The sequence below is a fragment of the Corvus kubaryi genome, unplaced genomic scaffold, assembly GCF_017639235.1.
Source record: "Corvus kubaryi isolate FWS band 111438036 unplaced genomic scaffold, C.kubaryi_AGA036_p1.0 37386, whole genome shotgun sequence".
Lineage (NCBI taxonomy): Eukaryota > Metazoa > Chordata > Aves > Passeriformes > Corvidae > Corvus > Corvus kubaryi.
The window spans coordinates 213,919-229,743 of record NW_024581128.1 but is presented as its reverse complement, the minus strand read 5'-3'; the positions used below and the strand labels follow the sequence as shown (position 1 = coordinate 229,743).

The window sequence follows — 15,825 nt, the reverse complement described above, 5'->3', positions numbered from 1 at the left end:
AGGTTTCGTTTCTGTCTTGGCTTGGAATGTGTAGTTGGTCTTGTTAAAAGATGATGGCTATGTTGGAAATTAATATTTAGCAACTACTGGTTAACCGATGCAGGTTTTTTGGTGGGAGTTACTGGTTCTTTGAACAAATTTTGAAAATGGGCCCTCATAGAAATACAACCATATCCAATTGTAGTGAGGTGCTCTTGCCTTGCACTTGAGCCTTGCCAAGGGAGGTCAAAGCTGTGCACACACATTACTTGAATGTTGCCAGGGCATTTCCCTCAAATGCCTGCAAATACAGGCAGAACTCGGTATTTCAAAAGATGATGATTTTTAATGGAGTCTGGGTCAGAGCCACAGCTTTGATAATAACGCCCTGGCCAGCAAATGCCCAGAGCCTGATTTACAGCACCATCAGCAGGTGCTGCCTGGTGCCTCTTGTGGAGGGGCTAAGGGAGGGTACAGGGGGAGAAAGCAGCATTTTGTCACGACACGCTGTGCACGGGCCGTGAAAGTCGTGTCGGTGTGATGGAAGTGGGGGAGAGGAGCTGGGGGCGGCGATGCTTCGGCCCCCGAACTTGCGAGCTGGCGGCTGCGCTGCCCGGCCCAGCAGCGCCCGCAGCCTCGCTCCCTCCCCTCGGCATCCTTCCCACTGCCCGCGGCCACCTCCAGGAGGCTGCTGCCCCTCGGTGACAGCCCCGGGATGCCCCGAGCTCCGCTCCGCCGGGCACGGCGCGGCCCCGCCCCGCGCGGGAGGCGGCCGAAGGTTGTCCTGGCTGCCCTTTGGAGCGGGGAGTGCTCCGCTCCCGCCGCCATTGCTTCTTCCTGCTGAGCGTCCTTTCCGGGCCGGGCTGCGGCTCCCGCCGGAGGTGCCGGTGGCCGGGTTTTTGGGAGCGATGACAACGGTGCGGAGAGAGGCGTTCGGGCGGATGCCCCCGGAGGAGGGAGGCGGAGAGGTGGAGAAGTTCGTCTTACAGTCGGACAGCGTGAGAGTGGAGATCCTGTCTTTCGGGTGCATCATCACCACTCTGGAGACGAAAGACAGGGATGGGCAGTTTTCAGATGTTGTCCTAGGATTTGACACTTTAGAAGGTGGGTCTTAATATGTTTCTTTGAAAAAAAAAATTTAAAAACCCACGATCAGGCATTTTAGCCAGCACTTACTGGTTTATTGGCACACTGCGTGACCTACCTGTAAGGCCGCCCCATCCCCCTAAATCATGGGCTGAAGAGATACAGTTCCTGCTGCCTCTCCTGGGCTCTGTGGTGGGTGTGGAATAGGGATGCTGGTGGCAGTGCGCCGCTCTGCTGGGACAGCTCTGAGTCCCTTCTTGCCTGGCAATGACAGAGGGCTTTTCTGCCAATCTGCAAAGAATACAAGATCCCATCAGGCTGTTTTAATCAAGGATGCGCATGGCTACTGAGCTGTGTGTCCTGTGAAACCCTGGGACTGCAGTAACGTCCTGGAGGGAAGCAGAGAGAGACACCTCTGAGTCCCTAAGCACTCCTGGAGACCACCCATCCTGTTCCAATGGTTCTGTTTAACCGTGTGCTGTTTCTCCGCCCAGGTTACACGAGGAAGCACCCGTTCTTCGGTGCTGTCGTAGGCCGTGTTGCCAACAGGATTGCGAATGGGAGGTTCACCCTGGACGGGAAGGAGTATCAGCTGTTCCTCAACAACGGGCCCAACAGCCTGCATGGAGGAGCCAAGGGATTTGACAAGGTGAAAATCCCAGTGTCCTGCCAGCGTACAGCCTGTGGGGTTGTGGCAAGGAGGTGTGATATCTACACCCCTGAACCCTGGTAGCATTTTCTGGTGGTTACTGAGTTGAATCAGCTCAGAAAGTGCTGTGAGTGCAGGAGCGGGGGGAAGTGAGACAGATCCTGCGAGCTGCTGGGTTGGCTTGTCTTTGTGTGAGCTTGCAGGGCTCATGTCATCCTTGGATGCCGAGCAGATGGTTGCTGTGCTTCCTCTGTGTGACTGCAGCCCTGAGCCTCATGAGCCCAGTTCTGACAGGGTTGTTCCTGGCAAGGTGCTGCTTCTGCAGAGCATGGCTTGGGACACGGCAGTGAGGACCCAGGAGCCTCAGGAGCAATGGAGGCTCCCTGGGCACCGGCTGCACCACCCTGGAGTGCACCGTGGAGTTGTGCCAGTGCCCAAAGAAAGTTTCCTGGGGAACAGTAGTCTGTCCATGCAGATTCATTTCCACCTGCAGCTTCAAGGTTGTTGCCTGCCCATAGCTCCTCCCAGAGTCAGAAGGATGTGAGTTTGCAGAAACTTATCAGTGTTGCTTGCTTGTGACAGCACTCCCAAGTAAGGGGAGAGCAGGGTAATGCTGCAGGTTCAGTCATTGCATTGCCCCCTTGGTGCCACTTTCATCCTGTGACAGCATCCCTCAGGCTCTCAGTCTGACTCCCAGCAGTGGGGGATTAGATCAGGCCTGCAAAACACCCCAGGATCCAGGATCACTGTCTCTCCTTCCCAGCCCTCCCCTATGACCTCCTGAGATGAAACAACCTTTCCCTGGCCCCAGGGCACTCAACCTTTTCTATCTTCTCCCAAGAGCTGCTGCTCAAGTCAGATATTTGTGGTACAGGTGGTAAGAGCAGCGGAGGATCTCTTCTCTTGAAAGCCTTGCTGATAACCCTGCTCGACTGCAGAGCAGGCTCAGAAGTCTCTGCTTTCCTGAAGCCTTGGGCTTTGTCGGATCAAGTGCATTTGTAACCAGCAAGTAGCTGATCCACCATTTCCCCCCAAGAACACGAGTGTGCTGGTGCAGCTGCTGTCATGGGGTTAATGGGATTTTTTTTGTGAAAGGAATCCAGGCTGATGGGACAAAAGCCAGGGTGCCTGGAAAAAAAAGCACAGTGTGAACTGGCATCAGGTTGGGATGAAATGCTCCTCAGTAGCCTTAGAAAAAAAGGAGTACTGGGGATGGCTTGGCTGTTGTACCGCTAGAGAAGACAATTTGGTTGGTTTAAAGTTTCTTTATACACCCTGACCCCTGTGATCTGGAGCTGAAAACATGCATTTTTTTGCAGCCAGGGCTTCCAGGCTGTCTTCTGCAGGCAGGGGATGTGGTCTCTTCTTCTGCTTCTTCACCTTGCTTGCTGAAGGCTCACCAGCTTGCTTGGGGACGAGGCAGTGACATCTCCCAGCCAGAGCTTTGTGTCCTCTGGCCCACAGGGCACACTTGAACACCTGCCCAAGACCCCCTCCAGCCAGGAAACAGTCACTGTTCAGAGACAGTGAGCCCTAACTGGTCAGCCCTAACACAAAAAACACACACTGGCATTTGGCTGTGATTATCTTGGTCATCTTCTGAGTTCTTCCTGATCTTGCAGACATCAGTGCTGTGGTCAGCGTGTGGCCTGATGAGAGCAGGTTGCAGCTGCACTTACAGGGCAGCAGTATGTGACCACACTGCTGGGGGACTTTAGAAAATAACTCTCTTATCTTAAAAAATATAGTGATACCTGTATGCTTCCTGGACTTTAATAGCTTTTTCTTCAAAGAACTTAAATAGAAACTCATATTCAAAAACCGCAGCATCCTTACAGCCGTGGGAGCCGCAGTCAAACTGCACACTGTGCAGGAGAGCCTACTCTGCAGCCAGGTATATTTAGCACCCTCAGCTTCAGTGTTTGGTGAAAATGCTGGCTTTTGACCATGCCCCATGTTGGTGATCTCTGTGTAGGACGTGAGAGGGATCAACTCAACAGTGTTATCCAGCCCCTGTTCCTAAATCTGTCCACTTTGATTAGACCGTAACTATTCCTTAGGGAAATGTAAAACTCTAGAGAGCCTCTTGTTGCACATCCATCCTCTCAGCATGAGGCCCATGGCCAGGGCCAAACAGGCTGTCTGGGCAGCTGTGTACAGCGTGCTGCCTTGCTTCCCTTGCCAACATGTTTGGCTCCAAGCAGAGCACTGGTGCTGGTCTCTGGCAGGGACAACAACCAGAGAGGTCCCAGCTCTCTGCATGTGTCTGACAACACATCTGGTACCATTTAACCCAACCCCAGCCCCTGGGCGGGAGCTCCCAGTGTGTTCTTACACTGTCTGAGAAGCCAGCGCCTGGTGAGCGGAGGGAAGGGTGGCAGCTTGTTGAAGTGGTGTTGCACATGAGAAGATCCATGGAAAGGGGGATAAGTCCATCTGCAGGGCAAAAATCAAACGTGTGGACTCTTCAGGCATGGAGTAACACAGGCTGGAACAGGCCCCCCATCAGACTGCCAAATTGTCTCATTTGTTTGGCTGCTCAGTGGGAAGCTTGTTCCCTGCTGGTGGCCCTGGCTGACCAAGAGCAGGCTGGTGCTTGTGTTTTCTTTGGAAATGTGATTGGAAAAGCCTTTGTTTCAGTGCAACATCCCTTCAGTGCCTTCTGTCCCTGTTTTTAGCCCAGCCTGGGGCAGGAGGGAAGGGCACCATGTTCCCATTCCTGTCCTACTAACGCCACACTCCTTGCAGGTTCTCTGGAGCCCCCAGGTGCTCCCAAATGGCATCCGCTTCTTCCGGCTCAGCCCCGACGGTGAGGAGGGGTACCCTGGTGACCTGAAAGTCTGGGTGACCTACACCCTTAGTGGCAGGGAGCTGGCCATCAACTACCAGGCCCAGACCAGCAAGACAACCCCCATCAGCCTGACAAACCACTCATACTTCAACCTGGCAGGGCAGGTAAGTGTGGGGAGATGGACCCCATGGAGACACTGTGCGGGGGAGGAAAGCCTGGGGACCCACGGAATGATCACTGACACCAGCATGCTGGTCTGGGGACACATCATGGTTTTGGGGGCACAGTGATGAAGGTTGTCTCTGTTCATCATGGGCTGTGTGCAGGAACAGGACTGAATCACATGGACCTCAGCTGAGGACATGTTGTCTCCGTGCTTCTTGAACAGAGACATCCAGTTGAGAATGTTGGCTCTCCTTTTGTGTGTAACTGCAGAGTTTTGGTTTCTCCAGGTCCCCTGGAAAGATTACAGAGGAGGTGAAAAGCTGGCACCAGGCTAGTGGTAGCCTGGCATTTCTTAGCTGTATTCTGTTGGCATTTCTGAGAGGGTGATGCAGTTGAGGTCAGGGCCTGGAGTGGCAGCACCAAAATACCCAGGTCAATAATGGGCAGAAGAGACATCATGGAAAGGGAATGTGAGCTGGCCAGGATTGCGGAGTAGCAAGGTTGCAGCAGCAGGATGCAGAGGGCTCCCACACACCCATACAGGGTCCTGTCAACCACACAGACAGTGAATTGCAGCTGTGTTTTAGTCTCACACTGTTTATAACTGGGCTTGGAAGAAAAGGATCTGAGAAATAAAGTGTTGCTGGGCAGAGCAATAGGATAATACAGTGCAGTCACACTTGGATGTGAGAGAAAGGCCCTTAAAATGGTTAGTGAGAGACAACCCAGCCCCTCTGAGCAGGAGCTGTGCCCAGGCTGCTGCCCTGATAATGGCTGTGCCGTTGTTGGTGTACCCTCTGCTGATACTCCCAGAGGTGCAGTAATACCAACACCTGCAGCGTGCAACTCAGGCGTGTTCCAGAGGAACAGGAGACCTTTGGGCACGAAATTGCTGCTCAGATTAGATAGTGACCTGAAGGCTCAGCTTTGGGCCTGCTCCCCTTGCAGCCCAGCAGGTTCCCTGCCAGCGTTCCTGAGGCTGTGGAAAAGGAGGAGGTTCACACCCCCGCAGTGATGCAGATGAGGCTGGAGGATGGGTTGTGTTTTCCCTCGCTTGCTTCCTTCCCCTTTTCCCTGCTGCTATGTGCTCAGCACCCAGCATGTTTTGGCTAGTTAGTGTGCAGGGTGGTAGTGCTTGGTGAGGAACAAGTACAGACTGATGGTCTCATCCCTGTGGGATTTACAGCTCCTAGGGCCTATGTGGGTTTTTATCTGTGCCAGTACCTTTGTCCTGTGCCCAAGGTCAAGGTGGAATGAGGGCCGGGAGGTGCTCCAGGCACTGCCAGATCAGCTGGGGCACCACTGTGGACAACCACTTCACAACTGTGCTTAGGGCTGCTTGAACAGTGCCTGCAACAGGAATCTCAGCATTTCCCATCCTCCTGCAGGGCTCCTGCGATATCTATGACCACGAGATCTCCATTGAAGCAGATTCCTACCTGCCTGTGGATGACACCAAAATCCCTACTGGTGGGTGGTGCAGTGCCTGTGGCACAAGGTGGAAGTGCTCTTTCTGAGCAATGTTTGTGGGTTTGGGGGGAGCAGCACTGCCTGGCAAGAGGGACACACCAGCACCCAGGGGACCCCAGGCACAGTGGGGCCCTCACCTTTGGGCACAGTCCCGCTGCACCTGAGCAGGGTGGGCAGAGCCAGGTGCTGGTAACCCAGTTCATCACCAGCCCCAGGGAGCAGGCAGGAGCAGCAGGAAATGGGACCAGAGGCATATGGGATATGAGGCTGCAATGTGGGTCCATCCAGGAGACAAGCTTCCTGTGGCCCCTGAAGGACTGGATTCCTTGGTCCAGGTGGCTTCTGCTCAGCTTGGTGTGCCATGCTTGTGCACAAGCAGGGAAAGAGCTCAAAGCCATACCCACCCCAGTGCCCTGCTTCTCCCTGCTGCTTTCACCGTGGAGCTGTTTCACATCTCAGTTGTGGCCAGCTTGCTACCCCTGGCTTTTGCAGTTCCTTCTTGTGTGGGTAGTCTTAGTCCTGGGGTGAAGATAAGATGTGTGCAATTATTAAAGACAGACCCCCTGTGTGCAATGCCTGCTGTATTTTATGTAAGTGCTTGAACTGGAATGGTTTCATTTTTCTTTCAAGGTGTTTTTCTGCCCCCCTGCAAAACCCCTCACCTTTGGGTTGGGGTGACTGTGTTTTGCACTGTGCTTAGTATGTCCTAGGGTTGTTCTTGCTGCTTCATCACAGGACACTGTATTTCCACAGCAGGTCTTAACAAGGACAAGAGAGAAAAGGCTGGGTTTGTACATATACAAACTTCTTGCATTTTCTTGCTCCTTGTCTGTGCTTTGAAGAAGAGCAGTGTCCCCAGGGGCTGCCAGTTGTGCTGGGGGACAAGGTAGGGTTTGCTGGCATGTGGTGAGTGGCTGAGCCTGCTGTTCTTCTTGCTTAGGGGAGGTGGCTGCCGTGCGGGGCACTGGATTCGATCTCCGGCAGCCTGTGGAGCTGGGCAAGCACTTGCAGAAGTTTCATCTGGATGGCTTCGACCACAACTTCTGCCTCCATCAGGGGCAGGATCGCCGCCTTGTAGCCAGGTAGGCTGGGACCTTGGCAGGAGTCCCCAGCCCTGGAGCCATGGGGTGTCCATTCAGCCAGTCCAGTGTCATCATCCTTCCCTGGCATCTCCACAGGGTTTTCCACCCGCCCACCGGCAGGACCATGGAGGTTCACACCACCCAGCCTGGCATCCAGTTTTACACCGGGAACAACCTGGATGGCTCCCTGAAGGGCAAAGGTGCTGCCACGTACCCCAAGCACTCGGCTTTCTGCCTGGAAACCCAGAACTGGCCCGATGCCGTTAACAAGGTCAGCTGTCCATTCCCCTCCCAGGGGCTGCTTGGGTCCTGTGGCAGGGGACCGTACCCCCAGCACCCTCCATGTCTCTGGGGTATTAAATGTAGCAACAGAGTCTGCTTGTCAAGGGGACACTAGACACCAGAAGTGAGGCAGGCACAGGTCACAGTGGCTTTAGACAGGGGTCAGTCAGCTCCCCAAAGGTGTGGGGTCTAGAGCAGATGACCCCACTGGGGCCTTGCCACATCCTCTTAAGTTTGGATCATTCATCATGGCCTGAATTTAGCCAGTGGTAGGACTGACCCACTCAGCCCTCCGGCAAGTGGTGGGTGGTTACACACTGCTGCTGGAAATGGCTGGGGGGAGCTGCAGGAATATGCCTTGGGAAGACCAAATGGATGCAGCCATGCTTTCTGGTCCCACGGAATGTGCTCAGAGTCACTGATGTGCTGCTGCCTCTCCCAGCCTCACTTCCCCAATGTCCTGCTCCATCCGGGTGAGGAGTACAGTCACACCACGTGGCTCGTGTTCAACACTGCTTGAGGAAAAGGACTGCTGACTCCCACCACTGAGAGGGGTAAGTGCCTCCAGCAGCTGAGCCAGAAATCCTTCCAGGTGCCAAACAGAGCTTTCCGGCTACCCTGGGTGATGCATCTGATCTGGGAGCTTTTTTTCTGCTCTGTGGTTTTCACCTGTGGTTTCTGCTGGCTTTAACTCCTGTCACCATCTCTGCTGCTGTCTGGTCTGTGCAAAGCTCTCACGCTCTGTCCAGCCTCTCACCCTGGGCATTGGGGTTTGTTTCCCCAGTAAAAATGCACTGAAAGCACCTTGTTTAGGGGCACGGCCTGTCACAGCTCCAACTACACCAGTGGAATATCTGGTGGAGCATGTGGGAAGGCTGATGCAGTTGTGGTTGTTTGTTACGACATCTGTTATTTCCATCAAAGTGCTCTCTCTAAACGGTGTGCAGTGCTCATAGCTTTGTGGAGGACAGTGTGCTGGGATTATCCCACCTGGCTGCCCTGGATCCTCTGATTAAAATCCTATGCTCTGCCTTGGTTGCTGAAGTGAAGTGGGCACACCCATTTAGTCCTGAATATACAACTGCAGGAGAAAACCCATCATCCTAACACTGTATTTCCACATGAAATCTCCAAAACCTTGTACTGGGTACCAACTGTCTGATGAAAACCTCCATGTTTCTGAGGCTTCAGAAAAACTGGGACAAGCCAGGGGCAGACACCACCACCCTGTTAGGGAGCTGATAGCCCACTTCCCAGGGAAAGAGGTCGACAGTCCATGTGCCTGGCACTGCAGCCTGAGTCCCACCTTCTCCTGCCATGCTGCTGCTCCCAGGGCAGCACTCCACCATGCTTCCCCAGCTGCAGAGATGCAGGAGTGTCCTTGCCCCCAGTGGAAGTGCCTGGCCATTGGGCTTGCAAATGTGGCAGACCTGTCACAGTCAGTTCTCCCACCCTGACACCAAAAGAAGTGCCCTGCTACTCTCCTGCCATGCACAGTAGTGGTCATATGGTCTGTGAGGGCTGGATCCCTTGGAGAACAAAGCCCACCAACAGGGAACACCAGGTTGCAAACCAGGGGAACCCCATTTTCCCCCTAAGAGTGGGGTTTGCCCACCACACTGGAGACCTCAGATACACCTCCCCTTGCCCCACCCCCAGCCAGCCCTGTGTGGGGTGTGCACACCCTTGCCCAGAGGCACAGGGTCACAGCAGCACCACTCACACAACACACCCCTGTGTCAGGGAATCTCCTCCAACTGCTCACAAACACTCTATGGAATTTGTGGTGAAATCCTCTCAAACTCAGGCGAGAGCTGCAGCTGCATAGTCTCCAAGGGCAATGACAAGCTGAAGGAGGTAGCACAGCCACCCTCAATTTTGGATAGCACAGCTGCACAGAATGCCAGCTTTGCCACTGCTCCCCCTCTGCACCTTACAAATGCTGGTTGTCCTTCAGAGTGGCTGTCCCCACCAGCACAGCCCTGCTCCTTGCTCAGGTTCTCACTGCTACCTCTGGGTTTAGAGGAACCCCAGCCCCCGCCTAGAGAAACTCTGGGGTCTCCTGCTCAGTCTTCCAGTGTCTCTGGGTACTGAAAAACAGGTACCAGTAGAGCTGTCGTGTCAGGCTGCAGGTTTATTGTGGAGCAGGTTTGCCTTGAGGGTACAGAAAAGAAAAGGTGATGAAATTCCAGAGCAGCGGCGTACATGTGCCTCTCACCAGGTACACAATGCACAACCAGTAAAATATTCCAAACACGTATCACAGGCTTCAGGCATTTGGGCTAAATCACTGCAGGGTAACATTTGTGTCAGCCCTGCTCTCCCACTGTGGCAGCGGTGGGATTTGGTGAGTGTGGCCAGAATCCACCTGGAACACCAATGGCCATGGTGAGCCCCAGTGAGGATCCAGGAACAGCAAGCACCACAGCAGTGAGGACCAGGCATAAAGGCCAGAGGATGCTGCAGCAGAACGGCACCTTCAGGATCTGGACTGTTGACTCATTGACTGGAAAAGCTCCATGCAGTCATTGTTAACAGGAACCCTGTTCCTTGAAAATCATGGGTTACCCCAGGTGTAACCGAAGTCATCTTGTAACTTTATTTAAGCTGTTCTGCTGTGGTTACACAGTGGAAGCAAACTGCCAGGGTAGATTTAATTTGAAGCCCAAACAGGCCTGGCTTTCCATTTCAGTGCTTATTCACTGCTGAAACTGGCCTTTATTTCTGCTAGATAGCCAATCCCAGCAAAAAGAAAATACACTTTTCTCCCCTCTGCCTACCAGTTTGCTTGTTCACAGTCCACCACTGTTGCCAGTCCCTTGCTGTGATCTGTGTCGAAGTGCCTCATCATGCAATTCTTTCACACAGAACGAGGACAAAGAGAGTCTGACACACCTATACACAAATAATGAATCCTGCAGGTTGTATATTTGCTGTAAGAAATTGGCATCATTCAACAAAGCCATCTCCAGGATATGGGCTGCTTTACAACCATACCAGTTTCTGTGAAGCAGGTCAGAACTCCTGAGGTCAGCTGAGAATCTTTCACTTTAAGGATCTTCCCTCAAAAAAGGAAAACCCACCTTGAGATACTTTAAATAGAAAGTTTTCTCTGTATCAACAGCCTAAGGAACTAAAAAATGCAACAAGTGAAAGTAGCAATCGTCAAGTTAATAATGATTTCTATTACCTTTAGAAGTTTCTGCAGGTGTTACTTGCTTAAAAGATGTGTTTTGGAGGAAAGTTTATCCTTAGATTTTTGGGGCATCCGGTATCAACAGTCAATCACCAGAGAATGAGCTTTGCAGAATAAGCAGATCAGGCAGAAAAATGAATGCCCACTAAATATCAAGGATCGAAAAGGGCATATGCAAATTTTTATCCATCTGCAGGCAGAGATGGATTTTAAATTCCATTTCAAGGAAAGCAGGAACTGATCCTTTTCACCAAAGACCATTCAACAGTAAATGTGAAAAGTGACTACCTTGAGAAGACACCAGCTGGGATTAGTGATTCCCATTTTAGACATTTGTCATCCACGTTACATGGCACACAGCTAAAATTACCCAAACGTTAACAGAAGCAGCAGGGTTACTACGGAGAAGTTTTAGTTAAAAATACACATTTTATTTCAATGTGCCAATAAAAAAGTCCCACATTTTCATATCACAGGAAGTTAATTCATACAATAAAAAGAGACCTGTGCTAGTCTATTGGTGTGACTAACTCAGAAGACCCAGATCATGCCAAATTTTAGTTGATATACTCTTCTATCTACATTCTTACATTTACAAAGACACCACAAAATCCCTTATAATAATGTAAGCAAAATAACTTTCTTCCTAAAAGATTAACTTCATAACTTTAATCCATTCTTTCAGGACTTGCACTTCGTTGAGGGCTTCCTGATGGTGAGCGGCTGAAAGGGAAAGAATCCACAATTAACATTTCAGTAGTTGTTTGGGAATCACAAATACAGGACAAAGCAACAGGAGTATACCCAGACTCTGGTTCCCTTTAAGCACTGTTTTTTAATAAAATAACCAATCACTGTTGACAAAAGTTAACGGGTTGATGATCTGGAGATTATACTTTTTTCTTTACTGTTATTTTTAAAATGAGATCACTGTAAGGCCATCTAAAGGGTATTACTTATAGTGACCTCCAAAAGGGCAAGATACTTCTTCACTGTTCTGATACAGCAGCTTGTCAAAACCTATCATGGTGATTGCTCAGCATTTATGAGCATTTATTCATGTCCTTGTGATTGTTTGACACTAAAGTTGTAAAAATGAACTATTAAAGAATTCTAATTAGGGAAAAATGCTGCTGATTCTGTCACTACACATATTCTACACATTACTCTTTGTGCAAACACATACACACAAAGAAAACTATTTACTGACTTATTGGGAAAGAAAAAAATCATCTAACGGCAGTGAACGTAACAGGTTTGATTTTCCACTCCTGACTGCTGTGCCAGCTTACTCCACTCTACCTTTCCCAGTGCCAGTGTAGCTTCCTCATGAGGCTGAAAGCTGACTCCCTACATTTATTCTATGCTTTAAGCTCATCACTCTCCATGCAATAAAACGGAACCAAAAGGAATAGGGGAGCAGAGAAAGACAAGACACTGCTACATAACCCTGAGGATTTATTGCCACATATAAGTATTACCATATAAAAAGCCACAACCACAACATTATTGCTGTTAAAGAGATCTCAGCAAAATACCTTTCCAGTATTTTCCTACAAGCAGCAGTCAAACTCCTCAGCAGAGATCAGTGCAGATACTAAAATGCCAGCTCTACAGAGTCTATGCTATTAGTAGGGAGACCAACGTACCTTCTCTTTGGAGATGGTGACCGGGACTTTGACCGGCTGTCAAAACAGAACATCATCAATGCAGCTTAAATGTCAAATGCAACTTCCATATTAAAAACAATAAAAGCCTATCAGAAAGCAATGGAATTGAGCCAGAAGCAGAAGGTCTTTCCAATGGTAAAGTTTTCAGATCAGCTTTTACTCTGACAGGGATTCTCCCTTCATCTAGTGTGGAGATGCATTTTAAGCAACTTTCTTCAGCAGACAAACAGAAAAATGAGGGGTGGTACTGAGGTGAGGCTTTGAGAAAAGCAACATCACCAAATTGCTGCTGTTTTATGAAAAGCATTAACAAAGCTCAAGCTCTTTATCTGATGGATAGAAAAATTTAACAGAACTCAGCACAAAGGCACAAAAGATTAGTACTATGTTGGAAACTACAAAGAGTTAATGAAAACAAAGAGACAGGGAAGGAACGCATTCCAAAGAGCTGCAGAGGAAATGTTACCATTTCTGTCATACCACAAAGAGATTAGCTGGAGACCCATGTTTGGGGCATATTTTTCTAAAGGACCAGGCTCTGTTAATCATGCAAACCTAAATTTGAGATACTACTGCAGGCTCTATCTGTGTGTGCTCACCTCTTAGCCGGCGAGCCAGACTTGGATCTGCCATGAGACCTAGACCTGCAACAAGAATAAACACAGCTGAGCAGGGAAACTGAGAGCATGTGGGTTCCCATGTTTGGGACAGCAGGATTCACAATCAGTGCATGAGAGCTGTCATGCTGAATACACAGAATCCTGCAAGTTTCCAGGGCTTTGCCTGTTAAGTTTTGGAAGAAATCTTTTACATGGATGCTGCACATGTTGTTTAGCCCCTGGCTGATGACCACTGTTTGCTGATGCGGGTGGCAGGAACACAAGAACAACCCAAATCCTAGCCAGTATTTTCACAGAGCTAATAAAAAGCCATGCTCTAAACTTGCAGGTTTTATTAGGCCTGAGCAACATCTGCCACTGCAGTTGGAGACAGCTCATTCCTACAGGTATCTTCTCTGTCAAGTTCATCTTACATATCCCTTCCTTCAAGTTTTTTTTTTAATGTTTGAATTTAACCACGTGAAAAAAAATCTTTGAGACTGCTACACCATAAGAACACTAACACTGCCTCAAAGCCTCACTGAAATTCTTAGGTCCGCAAAGGAAGCGTTCTACATTCCACATCCAAGGTTTTCCACAACAACTTCCACATGTGTGTTGTGACACTGTCAAACCAGCAAATGTCATGTAGTACTCATTTAGTCTGTGTTCCTCATGATCCCAGAGCCTGTCTCTGAGTGCACTGCATTCCTTGGACTCTTCTGTACAGAAATAATCTTTCAGTTGCTTAAACACAATTATTTTGCCGCTTCTGTCTAGTTGTGTATCTGTAACTTCCTCTGCCTCAGTCACTTTTAATCCCTACTTATAATGGAAAAGTGTCACTCAATAGTCTAGAAATGTCACTACAAGTATCCCTTACCTTGCACAAAACCAGCCTGGTACCAAAAAGAGAAAACAACGGTAAAATCAAGATGTTTTTCTCTTTGAGAGTCTGTTTCCTGCTCACCACTGGCAGTGAACAGTGATAAGCCATGACTAAGTCATGTTGGAACAACCAGTACTAAGATTCAACATGGTTTAGCCACAGGTGTCCCCAGTCAGTGAAAGGCACTGCTCTACTGCCTTGGGGAACTTCCTCTCTTTACCAGCTTCTGGACTATTTGTGTGAGTTTCTGCTCTTAATTAAGCCATCCAGTCTTTATCTCTCCTTTCCCTTAGCACTCCCATCATTGCTTGCTGTTCCATCCTCAGAAAGTGCCACCCCTCAGCTGTGGGCTTTTCCACTTGCTCCCTTTAGCTAAAGCTATCCTGTATTTTCTGTGTTTCTCCATGGTTGACTGTTAGCTGTTTCAAAGAGCAGCCATTAAAACAGCACAGCAGGCACAGGGACAGGCTAGGCCATAAGCAATTCCATATCCAGAGCAGAATTTCCATTTACTCTTGTTCTTGTTGAGGACATCAGTCAGCTCTGCTGCCAGGACAAGGCTCCATGAAGCACAGGCTGCATTTACTTACTATCAAAAAAAATTTAAGAGAACAAATGGCATCCTGTGATCCCTTAAAATCTGCTTGTTACTCTTGTGACACATTTATTGTTACAAAATAATTCTGACAGGTGTTTATCTCAAATTAAAATCAGCTCCTGCAGATTGACACTGATATTCAAAAGAGCTGGAATTGCAGCTGTAACACTCAGGGCACCAGCAAGCCCTTCAAGACTTGCCTGGCTGCAGACAATAAAGCATTAACACACTACTGGAAGGGCACCCTGCTTTCTCTGAAAAATAATGGGAAGAATCCACTACACAAAGAAAGAGAAACTTTTGAGATTAATTCTACATTTGTCAGGTGTTAATGCAACCCGATCAAACCAGTATTTGTGATGGCTATGGGGACCTGGATGTTAGTGGTGTGCAAAAGAACAAAGAGGAAGAACAAGCTTCTGCACTGCTTTTTGAAACTATAGACCCCTAAGTTACTGGAGGGAAAACACACCTTTTTCTGGGAAAAAACACTAACAGTTGTTAGAAAGGCTAAACAGACTTTTAAGCAACTTTTACCAGCTATTGAGAATCACATACCTGCTTCGGGGCCATGTAACAGATCTGGATCTAGATCTGGATCTTGATCTAGACCTAAAATTAAAAAATAAATTAAAAGGAAGTCAACTCAAGCAGAAGTGATGACAATTACAGCACTATATAAATTAGTGTCTATATGTTGAACTTAAAACCTACATAATCATAGACCTACATGATCATTAGACATTTCAGACAAAAAAATTAATCGTGGCAGATGCCACTGTCTCAAAGTAAGGTCTCAAAACTCATTATCAGAAACTTTTTAAAGCATGCTGACTTCCAGAGGTCAGCACTTTTTGAAGTCTGCTATCCAATACCTTTTGGAATCTCCTAATTAAAACAAGAAAACTCCAACAAAAATAAAGCACACAACCATTTAAAAATTAGTACTAATCACCTTGATCTCTTCAAGGAACCCGACCGGGACCGGCGAGGAGACACGGACCTAGACCTACGAGGAGACACGGACCTGGACCTGCGGTAGGAAGCTGACCTGGACCTGCAAAGAAAGCAATTCAAGAGTTGTTCAAGTGTAGCTTTTTCTGAGCAACAGAAGGCAACAGGAATAAAAGACAAACTCAAAACACACCTCCTACCACGGCTGCGACTGCGTGACCGGGAATACCTCCTTCCTCGGGACCTCGAGCGGGATCTAGACCGGGACCTGGGTTTAGGTTAGAGAAAACAGGTATCAGCAGACAGCTGCAGCAACCAGTGCATGTGAGGCCCTGCTGAAGTCAAAACTTCTTTAAGACAACTAAAGAACTAGCATCTGTCAGTTGGAAAAATGTCTGGGCCTACTTGTCTTGAG

The 15,825-nt window shown here is 49.2% G+C and overlaps 1 protein-coding gene and 1 long non-coding RNA gene across 3 annotated transcripts; one reads left to right on the top strand and one right to left on the bottom strand.

The window, feature by feature from the left end:
• Nucleotides 1–681: 681 nt before the first annotated feature.
• Nucleotides 682–15,602, top strand: GALM (galactose mutarotase). 2 transcript variants are annotated; one of them, XM_042036776.1, is made up of 8 exons: nt 682–1,083; nt 1,560–1,714; nt 4,463–4,669; nt 6,059–6,140; nt 7,081–7,222; nt 7,319–7,493; nt 7,947–8,058; nt 15,427–15,602. In XM_042036776.1, exons 1-7 carry the CDS (start codon nt 888–890, stop codon nt 8,022–8,024), a joined length of 1,035 nt encoding a protein of 344 aa, XP_041892710.1. In that variant the 5' UTR covers nt 682–887; the 3' UTR covers nt 8,025–8,058; nt 15,427–15,602. The 2 variants fall into 2 exon arrangements, with proteins under 2 accessions (XP_041892710.1, XP_041892709.1); XM_042036775.1 differs by lacking the exon at nt 15,427–15,602 and adding an exon at nt 11,386–11,593 and having other exon boundaries at nt 683–1,083.
• On the bottom strand, nt 9,619–15,825 carry LOC121668739. The gene is made up of 6 exons (XR_006017547.1): nt 15,604–15,825; nt 15,412–15,513; nt 15,015–15,068; nt 12,970–13,014; nt 12,350–12,385; nt 9,619–11,423 (listed from the first exon to the last, which is right to left on the bottom strand). It is a non-coding gene; the product is annotated as an uncharacterized LOC121668739 (long non-coding RNA).

Coding starts and splice junctions, on each gene's coding strand:
- GALM (XM_042036776.1), top strand. CDS start 888: ATGACAACGGTGCGGAGAGAGGCGTTCGGGCGGATGCCCCCGGAGGAG. Junction 4,670..6,058: donor ACTTCAACCTGGCAGGGCAG/GTAAGTGTGGGG, acceptor ATCCTCCTGCAG/GGCTCCTGCGATATCTATGA. Junction 7,494..7,946: donor GGCCCGATGCCGTTAACAAG/GTCAGCTGTCCA, acceptor TGCCTCTCCCAG/CCTCACTTCCCCAATGTCCT.